The following is an 18,268-nucleotide window of genomic DNA, read 5'->3' as shown; positions in this document are numbered from 1 at the left end:
AATACATTAAAAGGATATTCCACTTGATGAAGTAGGATTTATTCCAGGGATGCAAGCATGATTCAATATGTACAAATCCATCAATGCAATACATGTTAACAAAATGGAGGATAAAAAACATATGATTATGTCAATAGATGCAGAAAAAGCATCTAACAAAATTCAACATTAGTTCATGATAAAAACTCTCAATAAAATGGGTTGAGAGGGAATGTACCTAACATAATGAAGGCCATATATGACAAACCCACAGCTAACATCATACTCAATGGTGAAAGGTTGAAAGCTTTTCTTCCAGGATCAGGAACAAAAGAAGAACATACACTCTCACCACTGTTCCTTAACGTAGTACTGGAATTCCTAGCCACAGCAATCAGACAAGAAAAAGAAATAAAAGGCATCCAAATTGGTAAGGAAGAAGTACAACTGTCACTATTTGCAGATGACATGATACTCTATATAGAAAACCTAAAAGACTCCACCAAAAAAATATTAGAACTAATCAATGAATTCAGTGAAGTTACAGGACACAAAATTAATATACAGAAATCCGTTGTGTTTCAATACACTAATAATGAAGCAGCAGAAAGAGAAACTAAGAAAATAATCCCATTTACAATTGCATAAAAAAAAATACCTAGGGATAAATTTAACCAAGGAGATAAAAAACCTATACTCTAAAAACTGTTAAGACACTAATGAAAGAAACTGAAGAGGACACAACACATGGAAAGATACTCCATGACCATGGATTGGAAGAACCAATATTGTTAAAATGTCTATACTACCCAAAGCAATCTACAGGTTCAATACAATCCCTATCAAAACACCAATATTATTTTTCAGAGAACTAAAACAAAGAATTCTAAAATTTGTATGGAACCACAAAAGACCCCAAATAGCCAATGCAATCTTGAGAAAAAAAAACAAAGCTAGAAGCATCACAATCCAGATATCAAGATATACTACAAAGCTGTAGTGATCAAGACAGTATGGTACTGGCACAAAAACAGACAGATCAGGGGCGCCTGGGTGGCTCAGTCAGTTAAGTGACCTACTCTTGATTTTGGCTCAGGACATGATCTCAGGGTCATGAGATCAAGTCCCCTGTTCGGCTTCATGCAGGCATGGAGCCTCCTTAAGATTCTCTCTCTCTCTCTTTCTCTCCCTCTGCCCCCCAACCCCTGCGTGCTCTCATGCTCTCTAAAAAAAAAAACAAACACAAAACAAAAAACAAAACAAAACCAGACAGATCCAGATATAGACCCAAGAAATAAACTAACACTTATATGGTCAATTAACTTATGACAAAGGAGAAAAGCATATACAATGGGGAAGGAAGGCTCTTCAATAAATGGTGTTGGAAAAACTGGACAGTTACATGCAAAAGAGTGAAAATGGACCACTTTCTTACACCATACACACAAAAATAAATTCAAAATAGATTAAAGAACTAAATATGAGACATGAAGCCATAAAACTCTTAAAGAAGACATAAGCAGTAATCTTTTGGACATTGGCCTCAGCAACATTTTTATGGATCTGTCTCCTCAGGCAAGGTAAACAAAAGCAAAAATAAACTATTGGGACTACACCAAAATAAAAAGCTTTGCATAGCAAAGGAAACCATGAACAAAATAAAAAGGCAACCAAGTGAATGTGAGAAGAGATTTGCAAATGATACATCTGATAAAGAATTAGTATCCAAAATATATAAAGAACCTACATAACTCAACACTAAAAAAAATCCAATTAAAAAATGGGCATAGGAACAGAATAGACATTTTTTCAAAGAAGACATACAAATGGCCAACAGACCCCATGAAAAGATGCTCAGCATCACTCATCATCAGGGAAATGCACATCAAAACCACAATGAGGTATCTATCTCCTCACACCTGTCAGAATGGCTAGTATCAAAAAGATAAGAAAAAAACAGTGTTGGCAAGGATGTGCAGAAAAGGGCACCCTTGTGCACTATTGGTGGGAATGTAATCTGGAGCAACCACTGTGGGAAAAGAGTATGGAGGTTCATCAAAAAATTAAAAACAGAAATACCATATGATCCAGCAATACCAGTACTGGGTATTTATCCAAGGAAAATGAAAACACTAATTTGAAAGGTTACATGCACCCCTATGTCTACTGCAACATTATTTACAATAGTCAAAATATGGAAGCAACCTAAGTATCCATCAATAGTTGGATGGGTAAAGAAGAAATGGGGTGTATATACATTCATACACACGCACACAAAAACACACACACAATGGAGTATTACTTGGTCATAAAAAAGAATGACATCTTGCCATTAATGACAACATGAATGGACCTAAAGGGTATAATGGTATGCGAAATATGTCAGAAAAGACAAATACCGTATCATTTCACTTACATGCAGATCTAAAAAACAAAATGAACAAAAAACAGAAACAGGTTCATAAATATAGAAAACAAACTGGTAGAGGAGATGGAGTTGAAGGAATGGGTGATATAGGTGGAGGGGATTAAGAGGTACAAACTTCCAGCTACAAAATAAATCAGACACAGAGATAAAAGGTAGAGCATAGGGAATATTGTCAATATTATAACACTGTATGGTGACAGATGGTAACTATACTTATCTTGATGAGCATCTCATAATGTATATAACTGTCAAATCACTATGCTATACACCTAAAACTAATATAACATTGTATGTCAACTATACTTAAATAATAAAAAAAATTTTAATTCATGCTTTCAGTTCATATATCTTGTTTCAATTTTCATCAGCCACTGTATCTCTAAAGGAAGGAAATGCAGGCTCTACAGCAGTACTTAAAAAACCAAAGTTCTAGTACTTACCACATTAAAGTTGATATGAGCAGACCAACGCCTACACAATCTATGAATACAACCCAAAGGAGCAGCTTTATCGTCTCAAAAAATCCCATGTCCAGAACAAAGCCAAATCCTATAGTGGACACTGAAAGAAAGATTTACATGATAAATTCAGGCACTCTGCTAGGTTCTGGGGATATGGGTGGGGCAAATCCCTGCCCTTCAGATGCCCACGTGTGTAATGGAGGAAACAGTCATGTAAACAAAACCCCAAAGATGTGTTATATGTATATAGAATTGAGAAATACAGACTACCCTAGAACACAGAATGGCTACTGAACTAACTGTAGTTTACTGTAGAGGCCCCCGTCTGTGGTTCCCCAGGGTAGTCCCAACATTTAAAAGACCACTAATTCTGAACAGGCATTCACATATTTAAGTCCAGATAAAGATAAAAAAAATCTCACACATTTACACCCTAGGGTGGTTAGGGCTCTCTCACTACATTATTGGAGAACTTAAAAGTAGTTTCTCAAGTTCACATCGGTACTTTTAGAACTCACTCTAGATTTGCCTGTGAAATGCAATTTCCCATCTTGATATTCCTTTTCACAGTAAGTTTGCATTTGGTATCAATTTATTTATCACAGCAGTTAAAAGACACGGAGTGACTCTGTCCTCTGCTTTTCAAAATTCCGAGGGAACAATTTACTCTGGCATCCGCTTGGGACCTTTAGAACCAGAAAGAATACAACATTCTTTCCTGTGAGATTTTTGAGGCTTCAGAAAGTAAGGAACAGCTTCAAATATCCCAAATTCTGACCCACGATATAACAAAAGATTCTGCAAGTGACAAGTACAATCTAAAACATTCAGTTTGGGGGCGCCTGGGTGGCCCAGTTGGTGAAGCGTCTGCCTTTGGGCTCGGGGTCCTGGGATCAAGCCCAGCATGGGGCTCCCTGCTCAGCAGCAAGCCTGCTTCTCCTTCTCCCTCTGCCCCTCCCCCTGCTTGTGCTCGCTCGTGCTGACTCGCGCTCTCTCTCTCACATAAATAAATAAAATCCTTAAAAAAAAGCCACTCAGTTTGTTCTTCAACTCTACTGTAGACAAACTAACACTTACCACAGAGCCAAATACTTAACAGGACCAAGAAAGCAGGGTCATCTCTGGCCCACTGATCCTTTGTCTGCTTTCGATAATGAAAATTTCTATAAACTCTCTGTGGGGAAGTAAACAGGTAGAGCATCTGCCATGCAGCAAACTCAAAGTCCATCTGCCGAAAACGAAAAAGTCTTCTCAGGTATTTGTAGCGTTTTGCTCCAGCTGTGTGTCTTGCTGCATCCCTGGAGTTCAACGCTCCGTTCCCCTGCACTGGAGAATTCACTGAAATACTTGGTAACATCTTCCTAGGTGGAAGAAAAAAATTCTTTTAAAAGTAATCTTAAGAAACTATTGGCTGCCAACAACCTCTTCTGAGATATTTAGGAGGGATGTCATCTTACATTTCTTCCACAATCCTTGATAAGAGTCAGGGGTCAAAAGCTAATGGAGGTGGTTCTGAGGCTTATTTGGGAGCTCAAGAACTGCCCACTGCACTTCAGGCAAGGGCAGCACCACACCCTTCTGAACCTTCATAACACTTCTATAGGGTCCATGAAGTTTCCCAAACTTCACTTCTCTCCTCAGGCAGCCCACCCAGGTAGCTACTGTTAACCAGGAGGGAGGGAGGAGGCAGGAAGGACAAGAGGGAGGGAAGTAGAGAGAGAGGGAAAGGGGGAGGGAGAGAAAGAGAAAGAAAAGCACTAGGAGATAAAGTGACCCCCTCATGAGCTCAGAGATGCCTATGGAGCCAAAATCCCCTGCTCTTAACCATCAAGTCTTCAAGGGAATCGGTTTTAAAAGCCTATTAGAAACAATGTTACCAATTAGGTAAAATAAATGGCCTATTCACACAGGTCCATCAGTGCAAGACCATCAAGCAACTCTTTCACTGGAATGGGGTATAAAAACAAAACTCAAGCCCATAGTGCTTTACTCCCTGAACAGTTCAGCAGAGGGAATGACAGCGTCAAGAGTCCGGTGGAATCAATCTGAAGCCCCGTGAGAGCAGGTCACCGTCCAGCCCTCGCGAACAGCCCACTTCCCCGCCCCACACCCTCCACCTCCCAGGCCTCCCGGACGCCAATCAGCGCCTCTCCGAGTCCAGGGGCTCCCGGTCAGCCTGCGGCTGCGGGTAAGGTTGCCATATTTAGCAAATAAAAACACAGGTAGCCCAGTTACATTCGAATCTCCGATACAGGTATAACTTTTCGTATAAGCATGTCCGAAACATTGTGTCGGACATACACTAAAACGTTGACCGTGGTTTATGTGAAATTCAAGTGAAAAAAAACGGCATCTTGATTTATATGGCAACCCTACCGCCCACCGAGCAGCCGGACCCGGCTATGGTCACTCCAGGGCCGTGGGCTGTCGGGCCGTGAGGTGCCGGACGAAAAGGCGCCGGGCGAGCCCGAGCCGCGAACGGACGGAGCGGTCCTCAGGTCTCACCTGGAGCCCCGCGGCGGCCTCCAAGGGGTCCAAGCTAGCGCGCCACCTCCGCCCAGCAGCCAAGCCTAGCAGCCGCCGGGCCCACTTCCCTCCCCACAACGTAGCCGGCGCTGTGGGCGCGACGCGTCACGTGCGCCCACTACCGCCGCGCGCGCGGCCTTTCGGGCCCCGTAGTTTTCCGGGGGCCAGCCGGAAGTTGTTGCTGCGGGCTTCCGGTTCCTGCTCTCCGCGCGTGTCGCTTGCGCCCCAGCAGGGTTGCAGCCATTGCGCACGGAAGCGGGTCTCGGCCGCTGGGGCGGGAGGCGCAGTCATGCCCCGGTATTACGAGGACAAGCCGGAGGGCGGCGCGTGCGCGGGCGTGAAGGAGGACCTGGGCGCATGTCTGCTGCAGTCGGACTGTGTGCTCCAGGTAGCGCGGCCGGGCGCCCAGGGTGATGAGACGCGGGAACCCGGGAGGCGGGGCCCGGCGGACTTCTCCCGCTCAGCCTACGGTGGCTGTCTGGAGACGTCACTCAGTTTAATGAACTTAGGCAAATCAGCTGTCGGAGTTTCAGCTCCCTCCGGTGTTAAATTGGGGATAACGAAACCTCCCCTTTGGGTTTTTGTAAAGATAAAGCATTTCGATTCAAGAAGCCTTTATTAAATGTTGCCTGCTACTCTGCTAGGTTCTGGAGCTATAAAGGAGAATAAGGCCGGTTTCTTGCGTGCTAGAAAATGTGACTAAATTACCAGAGAATTACATAAACCTGGAACATTGTATTGACTAGTAGTTTCTCCTTTCTCCGTTCAGTTGTGGCTGAATATATACTCCATTTACTTTCTCTTGGTTTGAATTTGTTTCTTAGTCGGAGTTATATACATTCTTGGATAAGTTGTAAACGTAGCAGCTCCATTTTTTTTTTTTTTCCTACTGTTTTGTCTCTTGCTTGCACTATACTCTCCCCTCACTACAACCACGTCTTCTCAATCTGAGTGCAGAGTGCCAAGCAGTAAGGTCCAAAGTTGACTGGGGACCTGGATTCTAGCTTAGCGCCCAACTGAAACGCCAAGTGCCTTTTTCAATTACAGAAGCCTGGTGAGGGGGCAGTTGTGTGCAATTATTTTTTGCATTTGGAGATGTAATTTCAGAAGTTTGCTCTTACTTCAAAGGAAAGACAACCAGCCCAAAATGGACATCCATCGTAATGCTGTATCAGTGTTTCTACTGATTGGTGATTTACGTTTGGTTCACTGATTGTAGCAGTCAGCCAGACTGGCCGCCCCGTTTGTCATAAAACTTGAGTTGTTATGAATTTAGGAGGTTCTCTAGTCCCTCTCACACAGATGAGGAAACTGAGGTGCCTTGTCTTCACGCCTCCCTGTGCAGGGCTGTTTCCAATCTGCTGCTTCACTGGTGCAAGTATTCAGTCAGCTCTTAGTAATGCCTGGGAAGTGGCAGGCATGATGCCAGGCCTTGGTGATACTAAGATGAGTCGGTGACAGTCACTATCCTACATGAGCTCAGTCTGATGGGAAGGACAGACATGGAAGGGGCTAAATTCCTGCAGTACGGGTTGTGTAAGCATCTAGTAAATATTTGTTTGATGATTAGATTTAGGCACAAAATGCTGTGGGAAGTGGAGAGCAAATTTTTTGCTTGGGAATTTGGAAAGTTCTCACAGAGGAGGTGACATTTGATCTGAGTCTTAAAGGTTGAGTAGTAGGTTATCAAGTAAGAGTGGAGAATGTGGTTGAGGGGAGAAGCTCAAGAACAAGAATAACATGGGCAAGTCAGGGAGACGTGACCAGGAGAAGCTAGTGCCCTTTTGGGCCAGGGGGATAGGGAATGTGACAGAAGGCTTGAGAAGAAGGTTGTCATGTGTAAAGGTCCTTGTGTGTTAGAGCGGGGGCCCTGGATTTATCCTGACATTCAGCATCAGGAAGGCCATGGAGATGAGCAATCAAGAGAATAAAGTACACAGTGGGACTCTAGAAATGGAGGAGGATACTGAGGGCAAGAAGGATACCAAGTTTCTTTTTTGTAATAATTTATTTAGCAAACATTTTAAGTGCCAAGCTCTAATTCGGGACACACAGACGATTGGGATATATTCCCTCCTGCATGGAAATTAGATCTCCGGAAAGCTAGAAAACTAGGCAAGATAATGACCAGAACACACAGCACAGACTTTGCTTTACCCAGTTGAGTGTGTGGCCTTATTGATGTTGGTCATTTAGGAGAACATGGTATTTATAAAAAGTACCTTAAATGGGAGTGTTTACAGTTTGTGTTAAATTCACCCTGACTTCAGGTGGAGTATAAAATGGCAGTACTGAGGCAAAACATTGAGTTTTGCAGATGCAGGACAATATCCCATCTTCTCAGATGGTGTCACTGGCAGCCTACCACTCCCCTCCTAGGGACTCTGAAGACCAAGGGACATTCTGCTGAGGTCTGTGCCCTGTATGACCACTTCATTTATGTAAGATTCAGCTCCTTGTAAAAAGAAGTTAATCTGATCTTTTGGCAGATGGATGCTGTAGTCTCTCCTTGCCAATCTTTAAACCACCGGAAAAGCTGCCTGACCTCACTCTAGGGAGGAATTCAAAATAGATGCTGCAGTGGGAAATAGTCAAGGAACTGTAGGGCCTTGGAGAAGCTCAGGGTAATGATGATAAGGATGTCTACCCCAGTGGGGCTCGAGAGGAGAAGTAAGGAACAAGCAGATTCAAAAGGCAACTCTTGGATAGACTTCTTAGGGTTTTATGACTCCTGGAGGATCAAAAAGATCGAAACTACGTCCAAGAAACCTCAGCCACGGGTTATCTCCTTTTTGCCTCCATTAGCAAGCTCCCAGATCTTCTGACTTCATCAGAATTACCTGGAGATGGGGGCAGAGAGCTTAAAAGTATAGATTTCAGTACCTCCCCCCCCCCCATAAAAGTATCCCATTTTGATTCTTGGGCACAGCCATGTTTGGGAATCGCTAATCTTGACCTCAGAAGGCAAATAAGCCTGGGAGTGTATTGGTTGGGATATAGGTTCAGGTACATATTACAGAAACCCAAAATAACATTGCCTTAAACAAGATAGAAAATTCTCTCTTTTGCTGTGTGTGTGCTTATAAGTAGGGCCTGGACAGCTCCTCTCAGCCTTCCGTAGGCGCAGACACTGTTGATCTTGTGGTTTTAGGTGCTGTGATGGGAGACAGGATTGTTATTTTCACACTCGTGATCCAGGCTTGCCTAAGACATCATGGTGTGAAGTGAGGAAGGAAGACAGCCACTTGCCTTTAAGGACCAACCCAGAAGTTTTACATTTCAGTTCCTCATATTCCATTGGCTGGAACTTAGTCATATGACCACACCTAGTTGCAAGGGTGTCTGGGAAATCTAGCCCAGCATATGCCCCACTAGAAAGGAAGAGTTAAAGGTTAAGGGACAGCTGGCAGTCTGCCATTTGGCATGGAGGTGAAGGCGGATGAAATAACCTATCGCTCTTAGATTTGGTGTATGTAGCTGGATCTTCCCATAGGCAGGTGGCAGTATGGCGTGAAAACTTAAGAAAAAGATGGCATCTTAGATACAGTTTGGGGAAGCATCACTTTATAGTTCTAGTCTTTTGTATAGTTTTATTTACTCTCATCTGCCCTCCTATCGTTCATGTGGGCAACACACATCCCATCAGCAACATCTCATGACAGAGTTTTGGGGAGGAACATAGTGCGAGGAAGCTTGCTACTCTGTTCTGATTCACTTTTGAGATTCACTTTAATGGTAGGTGACCATTAAAATCAAGAACCTAAGCAGACAGACTAGACAGTGGCAAGATTCCAGAGGATCAGGAATGCCACAGATGTGGTACCCTGGAGTGTTTTTCACAAGTAAAAACTAGAAGTGTGACTGGCACTTGCAAGATAAAGGTTTGGAGGAGTGGGTGCAGTGGTGGGGTTGAGGTATCAGAATCTGCTTGAAGGGAAATCCCTGACGATGAAAAGCAGGTGAAATTGGGGTTACATTTTTCCTGGTGCATGAACGCACCGGATGTTTCTATTTAAGTAGCAAGTATTCTAGGTTCCTTATTAACATCTGGTGTTCAGTACCACACTAAAAATGTTCTGATTTTAGGGCACCTAATTCTGGCTGGTGAGCTTTTAAAATTAACACTGAACAGGGTCATTTTTATTTTCAGACAAAATTGCTTGACCCATTTTACACTGAAACTCACCTTGAGTAGGAAGCATTCATCATTTTCATTTATACTGCCAAGCACTGCATAAGGCTGTTTATAAGCAGTATATGTTTTATTTCTTCAATGAAAATAATGTTAGGTTTTGATTCTTTTTCCTTCACAAATTGCATATCACAGTTTGATCTCATTAAACCTCAGGTAATTCAGAACACTTAAGTTCAGACTACTTTTTCCAGATGTTGTTTTATATATTTGCATTCCTGGGAACCAGACCCCTTTCACATCTGTCCCTGTCTCTCCCTCTCCACCCCCCCAGCGCTCCTCTCTGCTTTGTGATGTGCCCACACGGCCAAGCAGCATTTGTACACATACACCTTCTTTGCTACCTGGTTTTAAAAGCCTGGTCTAGGCAGGAAAAAATAACAATAAAAAAAATAAAGCCCTGTCTAGGCAGGAGTAGCTAGGATTTATTTTTTTTAACCTCCCTTTAACTGATCTAGAACCATTCTGAGTTTTTTGTTTTTGTTTTTTTAAATAAGTTAGTCCTTGAGGGTTTAGTGAATAGGCAACGTAGCAGGATAGGGCATCCAAAAAGAAATTTTGCTGCAATTCAATTTTAATCTTGCCTTTCTGAATTGTGAAGTATATTATTTGTAGATGCTTCCATGTTTCAACATACTGCTGTTGTGTTACGTTATATATACAGCAGTGTATTTCTTCAAAATATTTTAAGATCGTGAAGAGGTAGTATTAAAATTTTTATTCCATATTTACCTTGAAAAAAATAACTAAATTTTAGCTCTTACCTAGTTTTGCAGTTGTTACTTTGTCAAGTCTAATTTTTAAGTTATAGTTTAAAAAGTGTTATTAAGAATCAGAAATAAGCATTTCTCCTGTGAGTGTTCTTGTAGCAGCATCCTACCTTAATGGCAGAAAGGGAAAGGCTTAGTCCACTTTTCTTCTTAACCTCCTTTTGAACTTTCACTGCTTAAAGAGGAGTTCATTCCACATCAGGCCCAGGCAGATTTTCTCTCACAAATATATGTAAGTTCTGTTCACATCTCCCTTTCCTCTTCCAGTTCCACTCGGTTGTGCTTCTCAGACTAGAGAACTTGACTTTTGGGGGGTGTTGGGGTGGGAAAATGCAGAGATGCGCTGGAGGTAAAATGGCTTGCATTAAAAGGATATAACTGGAGGCTTTTTAAAGCCACTTGATAGGACCTTCCAGAACAAACCGTCCCATTTCCCACTAGAGCAGGCCTGATTTCTCATATGCACGTGCATGCGTACACATATACCCATACTCTCTCTCCTTCTCTCACACACACACTACTTCTTCTGTCTTGAGGAATTCTGAAGTATAAAAAAATTTAAAACCACTGAAGAAATCCCATTACTACTTTCACTTTTGCTCTTTCTCTTTCTTACCCGTAAGGAGCTAAAAATACCGGTTTCAAGATTTTTATATAAACATTTTAAGAAAATTATCCCATGGACACTAGTGTGTTCAAGAACTCAAGTGCTCCAGAATTACTTGATACATCTTTTTAGTCTATCCTGTTCTCCCTAAACATCAATAGTCAAAATGAATTACAAAATATTTTCTCATGTAATTTACTTAAAAATTTTTTTTTTTCCAAAAAGCACTGCTTTCAAAAGGAAAGTGATTTTGTGCTTTGTGAGGAAATCTGCCAGGTATTTACACTGTTTTCTGTGTCCTAGGAAGGAAAATCCCCTCGACAGTGTCTGAAGGAAGGAAACTGCAAAGCTCTGAAATACTCATTTTTTGAATGTAAAAGATCAATGGTAAGAGGTTAAAGCTTTTGAAAAGCTTATGTTAAGAATTAGCTAACTATGGGGCGCCTGGGTGGCTCAGTTGGTTAAGCGACTGCCTTCGGCTCAGGTCATGGTCCCGGGGTCCTGGGATCGAGTCCCGCATTGGGCTCCCTGCTCTGCGGGAAGCCTGCTTCTCCCTCTCCCACTCCCCCTGCTTGTGTTCCCTCTCTCGCTCTGTCTCTCTCTGTCAAATAAATAAATAAAATCTTTAAAAAAAAAAAAAAGAATTAGCTAACTATGGAATGACCTAATAATTACAGATAGGTAATTAGATGCAGTGAGATCATTCAGAAAAAAAGGTTTTAGATAATATTATTTACCTATTACTTATACTTTGACACTGGAAAGAGCCTTCTAGGGAACTTCTGAGCAGATTAATAGATTCTTACAGCCTTTGTCCAAGACTCACTCACTGTTAGTCCTCCAAGATGCAAACTTGCCTCATTTACTGACTTTAAAACCCTCCACCTAGCCCACCACCCTTAAAAGAGGCTGCACCATGAGGTTTAAGTCAAAGAACATGCAGTCATCTATGAGTAGGTAAAGATTATTAGTCCCCAGATAGCTCAGTGTTATTTAATATTTAAAGATTTCAAATACATTTGAATACTAACCCAAACAAAACTTAATTAAAAAGTTAAGTTTGCTAGAACAACACATATTGAGTGTAGTTCAGAGAAAAAAATAAATGTAACTTGGATTCTACTTGAGAAGAAAAATCCTTGCTGGGACCTTAAATGGAACTTTTCTTTTTAATGCCATCTTTATTATTTTTTTTCTTGATAGCACTGACGTTTGCCTTTTTGACTGTACTGGAAACTGGTTTACTTCTGTCATGTATTGAGACCCTTACCAAAGCTGTATTTAATTATGTTGTACAAAATTGATTTAATTGTACATTTATTTTCAGTTGGATGCCAGATCCAGATTCCGAGGAAGAAAAGGATATTGAAGCTAGTATGCTGAAACCAAAGTGAAAACAACAAGGTTTCTCTGGTCACCTACAACAGAGAAGCCCAAATAGGAGACAGACTTTTTGCTACATCTGGTGGGATGGACCAGTTTTCCCCTCCATGAACACTGCAGAAAATGGATGAGTTCTGTTTTTGGACATGTATAAACTAAATGATTCTCTTGCTCTAAGTTACTTTTGGAAGAAAAATTTAATTGAACAGCTATGAGCTGGAAGCATCATACTGTGTTTTGGGAATTGTTAGAAAGCTCAAAAAGTGGAAAGATTGTTATTTTCCAACTTGACTCTGCAACCAAATGACACAGTTTGTACATCCTTTGTGAATATTATGAAGGCCACTGATGGGACTGAAAATTGATAACATGCAGTCGGGGGAGAAAATGTCTATTGGGAAAGTTTAGGATAAAGCTTTCTTTTAGTCAATCTGTCCTGTTTAGTTCTAAAATAAATTGTGTTTGAGTCCTTGGAGAAGAAATGCTTCATTTGCACTAATTCACTAGAGTAACAACCTCAAAGCTTTAATATTAACATCATATAATAGGCATAGCTGGATGCAAATGTCTGATTTTGTTGCCGGGGCTCCTGGCCTCCATCTTGTGACTGTTTTTCTCTGCTTCTGGCTTCATTTTTGGGCTAGTCCTGTCTCTACATAATGGGAAAGAGGCCAGGCAGCCAAAAGTACACATCCTTAAGATCTGTGATCCAAAAAGAAGAGAGCTAACCTCCTTTTCTAGGGTCCACTAATCAAATCCTACAAAAGAACTGTTATCTTCCCTGGACCACCTGCCCTTTAATTAGACCAGTCCCTGTGGGAAAAGGGAAGAGGCCCCATGATGTTGGCCAGGCTTGGGTCTTATGCACTGTAATGGGTAAACCCCAACAGAATCACACTGGATGTCTGATGGGCCTTATCCCAAAAGGAAAGGATTGAGAGCAAACTGAAACAATAGATGTTAATAGACAAAGCAGGAGTGAAAACCAGGAAATGCTTGAAAAAGTTTAGAATCACAGTACTTTAATTCTGATCACTTAATACAGTCGAGAATCAAATATGAATCCAAGTTTCATCTCTCTTCAGTACTGAAAAATAATGAAGAAGCTATGCTTCTTCATACAGCCATGGTTCTTTGGAGTTCAAGCGGTCAAGGTGTTCTGTAGCTCACCTGCTTTTTTAAAGGCTCCTGAAGTGAGAACTGCACACCGGTCCTTGTGGCAGAGTGTCACTGGGGTCTCTTGTGTGGTGTGTGTGTGTACAGCTTCTCACTGGGAAAGGGAAAATGATGGGTGGTTTTTGTTTTTCCCCCAGTAACTCCTGTATACTTATTTAAGTGCTCCAACTTTTAATAAAAGAACTTTGATAAGAAACTCAAATTCTTTTATAGAACCCTCAGTTTTTAGTAATAGCTTTATTGAGAGCTTCGTTTGGAGAAATTCACATTGCATAAGATTCACACTTAAAGCATACAATTCAGTTTTGCTTCTTTTAGTGTAGTCACAAGTTTGTGCAACCATCACCACTATCTAATTCCAGAACATTCTCAAGGGAAGCCCCATACCCATTAGCAGTTACTCCCCCATCCCCCTTCCCCCCCAGTTCCCAGCAACCATTAATACACTTTCTGTGTCTATAGATTTGCACATTAAGAACATGTCATAAAAATGGAATTATATGTGGCCTTTTGTGAATGGCTTCTTTTACTTACCGTGTTTTCAAGGTTCATCCATATGTAGCATCTCTCCATTCCTTTTTATTGCTGAATACTAATTCCATAGTATAGATAAACCACATTTTATGTAACCATTCTTTGAATTGTTTGCACTTTTGGGCTATTAAGAGTGATGCTATGAACATTTGTGAACAAGTTTTGCATGGGTATGTTTCATTTCTCCAAGGTATATACCTAACAATGGTATAACAACTCCAGTTTAACATTTTGATGAACTGCCAAACTTTTCCGCAGCGACTACACCATTTTACATTCCCACCAGCAACACGAGGATTTCGATTTGTCCACATCAGCAACAGTTGTTTTTCATCTATTTGATTATAAACATTCTACTAGGTGTGACCTGGTATCTGACTGGGATTTTGACTGGCACTTCCCTAATGGCTACTGATGTTGAGCACGTTTTCATGTGCTTACTGGCCTTCTGTGTATCTTTGGAGAAATGTCTATGAAAGTCCTTTGTCCATTTTTCAATTGCGTTGTCTTTTTATTATTGTGTTATAAGAAGTCTTTATGTATTGTGTATACAAGTTCCTTAGAGACAAATGATTGGCAGATATTTTCTCCCAAAGGCGATCTGTCTTCCCTCTCCTGATGCTGTCTTTTGAAGCACAATTATTTTGATGAATTCCAGTTTATCTCTTTGTCCTTTTGGTGCATCTAAGAAGACCACGGCCTAATCCAAACTTACAGAACTTTATTCCTGTTTTCGTCTAAAAACTTTATAGTTTTAACTTTCATCTAGGTCTGTGATCCACTTTGAAACTTCTGATACCTTTATTAGTAACTATATATTTTAATTTTTATTTGTGGTAAAATACACATAATGTAGAACATACAATCTTAAGCATTTTTAAGTATATAGTTCAGTAGTGTTAAGTACATTCACCTTGTTAATGCAGCCAATCTCCGGAGCTCATTCATCTTGCAAAACTGAAACTATACACCCATTAAACAACTCCCCATTACCCGGTACACCCAACCCCTGGCAACTGCCATTGTACTGATGTTGAGCATCATTTCATGTGTTTGTTGGTCTTTTGTAAACCTTCTTTAGAGAAAGGTCTATTCAAGTTCTTTGCCCCTTTTAAAATAGGGCCGTCTGCTCTTCTGTTGTGGGGTTCTAGGAGTGCTGTGTATATTCTAGATATTGGACCCTTAGTGGAGAGGATCTGCAGGTATTTTCTCTCATTTCACTCTATTGATTGTGTTCTCCATGTTGTTGCAGTTTTAGATTTTGATGTAGGCCAGTGTATCTGTTTTTACTTTTGTTGCCTGTCGTTTTGGTGTCATATCCAACAAATCATAGCCCAATCCAATGAAGTTCTTCCCCTAAATTTTCTAGGAATTGTACAGTTTTAGTTCTTACATTTAGATCCTTGATCAAGTTTGAGTTGATTTTGTATATGCGGTAAGGTAAGGGTCCAGTTTCATTCTTTTGCATGGGGATATCCAGTTTTCACAACACCATTTGTTGAAAAGACTGCCCTTTGCTCATTGAATGGTCGTGGCATCCTTATGGAAAATCATGTGACCACATATGCTAGGGTTTTCTTCTTTTCCATTGGTCTATATATGTCTGTTTTTATGTCAGTGCCACACTGTTTTGATTACTGTAGCTTTGTAGTAAGTTTGGAAACCAGGAAGTGTGCAACCTCCAATTTTGTTATTTTTTTATGGTTTTGGCTATCCCGGGTCCCTTGAGATTCCAGATGAATTTTACGATAGATTTCCCTATCTCCGCAAAAGACCCATTGGAATTTTGATAGGGAGTACACTGAATCTGTACATTACTTTGGATAGTATTGGCATCTTAACAATAGTCTTTCAGTCCATTCACATGGATGTCTTTCCATTTATTGGTGTCTTCTTTCTGCAACATTTTGTAGTTTTCAGTAAGACTTTTGCCTCCTTGATTGGATTAATTCCAAGTATCTTAATCTTTTTTATACTATTGTAAATGGAGTTGTATTCTTAATTCTCTTTTCAGATTGTTTATTGAATAATGATGGGTTAACATTTAATTTTTATTGTTAAAATATGACACATAGAAAAGTGCAGAGGGTATATAGTGTTAACAAATAACTACAGAGTGAATCATCATGTATCTACCATCCAGATAAACAGGACCTTGTGTGAACCCACTGTGAATCCTCAGAGACCCTGCTGCTCACCCCCAAAAGAAAACCACTGTCCTGGTGTTTGCCTCACTCCGCTGCTCTTGTTTGCTCTCTCCTTTGAGCCTGTTAGATCTGGCTCCTTGTCATTATTTAGAATGATGAATTATATAGAGAGACAAAAGCCACATGATCTAGCAGTGAGAGGAAAAATTTCAGTTGAACACCCCCCCACCCAAACAGTTATCTTTTCATTCAGTAAACATTGTTGAGTGACAGGCATTACATTTGCCATTGTGAACACAAAATCACATGCTGGACAAAGTAAAAAGTCACATGACGAGAAGGAGCTATACAATGTAATAGTTACATTCACAATGGAACCAGGAAAAAAACTTTTTTTTAAGGGACCAACTCATTCTGTGGAGAGAAATCACCATAGAGGAGGGCAGGCCTGAGATGGGCCTTGAAGGAGCAATGAGAAGGCTGAGAGGTGCTGGTCCAGATCAGGGAGACAGGACGTGGACCAGGGCTGTGAGTGTGGAGGTGGAATTATGGGATAGGTTGAAGGGGTAATGAAGAGATGCAGATCTTAGTAGCTCATGGGATGTGGAGCGGAACGGAGAAGATGACCACTGGGTGGAAGGTGGTGTCATCAGGGGATAGGTCAGCCAGCTTGGAGAGAAAGCATGACTTTGTTGTCTCTATGCTGTGAGACCCCAAAGTAGACACTCAAGTAGAATGACTGGGAGGTGGCCAGATGTGCAGATAGATATGGGCCCACACAGAGTCTCGGGTGGACCTAGAAACTTGGGAGTCATTAGCAAATAAGTGGCAATTTATTCCATAGGGATGATTAAGACTTCTCAGGAAGAGCATTTGAAATGAGACAGAGGAAAGTTACGGACAGAACCCCGGGGAACACCACAATGTTAGTGGTGGGTGGAGGACAACAAGCAAATCAGGGAGAGGAGGGATGGTCGGGGGGCAGGACAACCAGGAGACAGACTGAGGCCACGGAAGCCAAGGGAGGGGTGAGTGGCAAGGGCGAAGATATAGTGAAGTGCTGTCTTTCTAAATTCATCTCTGTGATACGGACATCGTCTTCCTAGGTGTGGAATCACAAGCAAGTTTCCTATCTTTAACTTGTCCCAGCTTTTTTTGTCATTAAATGATACAACAGAGAGTGAAAATACCAAAGAGGTCTGTATTTGAATTCAGACCTGCATGGACTGGCCGAAAAGGCCCACCAGGAGCCTGTTGCAGGAAGGATCATCACAAAGATAGCACTGAGGCATAAAAGGGGCCCATGGCGGAATGTGAAATGTGGATATTCTGATCCTATGCTCTCAGGAATCTGTCATAGCTTGGGGAGTGACAGCTGTAATAAAAATAAGACGAAGCTATTTCCCATTTGCCAGATCTTAGCAATGGGGAGGGGGCTTTCTACCCAGGGTGGCACAGGCTAGTGCGGTCCCTCATTGAGTGCACAGCACCACATTCATTTCACGGACAAGGGACGGGGTGCCCTGTCACCTTCAGTGGTGAGCCAGGACTTGATTTCAGAACAAGCACCAAAAAGAAAAAGACAAGCATATTTAATTACATAAAAACTTTAAAACTTCTCTCTACTCTCTACTATAAACAAAACCAAAGACAACTGACCAGTAGGTTTTTAAGAACTGCAACTTATGACAGATGAGTTAACATATTATATATTAGAAACAGTTCATGTGAAAAGACCAACACTCCAATGAAGTCACAAAAGTAGAAATATCAGTAAAAGTATAAAAGATGTTCCACTTACACAGTCATCAAAGAAACGGAAACTGAGAATGAAGGGAAAAAGGCACCTGCTAATAGGTGGTAGCTTAATTTTCTGGGAGCACATTGGTAATAATAAAAATTCTAAAATGTTTAAAATTTTAAATTATCTTTTAATTGTAAATGTCTGCTGCCAGGAATTCATCTGAGGGCAACCACTGGGCACATGTGCAGAGAAAAAGGTGCAAAGGTACAAGATGCAGTCCTGGTTATAATGTACAATCAAACCATTAATGGAACTACATTT

General features: G+C 41.1%; 2 protein-coding genes across 4 annotated transcripts in view; one reads left to right on the top strand and one right to left on the bottom strand.

The window, feature by feature from the left end:
- Positions 1-5,524, bottom strand: part of UNC50 (unc-50 inner nuclear membrane RNA binding protein) — a 32,267-nt gene extending 26,743 nt beyond the window's left edge. The window contains exons 1-3 of one of the 3 annotated variants that reach the window (XM_064572591.1): positions 5,374-5,524; positions 3,946-4,229; positions 2,848-2,968 (exon numbers count right to left, since the gene is read on the bottom strand). In XM_064572591.1, coding sequence (XP_064428661.1) covers positions 2,848-2,968; positions 3,946-4,225 — 401 coding nt within the window. In that variant the 5' untranslated portion in view covers positions 4,226-4,229; positions 5,374-5,524. The remainder of the gene's footprint in view (positions 1-2,847; positions 2,969-3,945; positions 4,230-5,373) is intronic. The other 2 variants (XM_045885143.3, XM_045885144.3) reach the window with 2 other exon arrangements.
- Positions 5,525-5,564: 40 nt separating this feature from the next.
- Positions 5,565-12,828, top strand: LOC123851395 (cytochrome c oxidase assembly factor 5). Its single transcript, XM_045885145.3, has 3 exons — positions 5,565-5,782; positions 11,267-11,350; positions 12,291-12,828. Exons 1-3 carry the CDS (start codon positions 5,684-5,686, stop codon positions 12,330-12,332), a joined length of 225 nt encoding a protein of 74 aa, XP_045741101.1. The 5' UTR covers positions 5,565-5,683; the 3' UTR covers positions 12,333-12,828.
- The last annotated feature ends 5,440 nt before the right edge of the window (positions 12,829-18,268 follow it).

The sequence above is a fragment of the Mirounga angustirostris genome, unplaced genomic scaffold (assembly GCF_029215605.1).
Source record: "Mirounga angustirostris isolate CCGP_5_RB_7025 unplaced genomic scaffold, mMirAng1.0.hap1 SCAF_10, whole genome shotgun sequence".
Taxonomy (NCBI): domain Eukaryota; kingdom Metazoa; phylum Chordata; class Mammalia; order Carnivora; family Phocidae; genus Mirounga; species Mirounga angustirostris.
This window is presented reverse-complemented; position numbering and strand designations above follow the sequence as displayed.

Excerpts from the sequence above, each read along its gene's own strand:
- LOC123851395 (XM_045885145.3), top strand. The coding sequence starts at position 5,684 with ATGCCCCGGTATTACGAGGACAAGCCGGAGGGCGGCGCGTGCGCGGGC. Across the intron at positions 5,783-11,266 it reads AGTCGGACTGTGTGCTCCAG|GAAGGAAAATCCCCTCGACA; the intron begins GTAGCGCGGCCG and ends TCTGTGTCCTAG. Across the intron at positions 11,351-12,290 it reads TTGAATGTAAAAGATCAATG|TTGGATGCCAGATCCAGATT; the intron begins GTAAGAGGTTAA and ends ATTTATTTTCAG.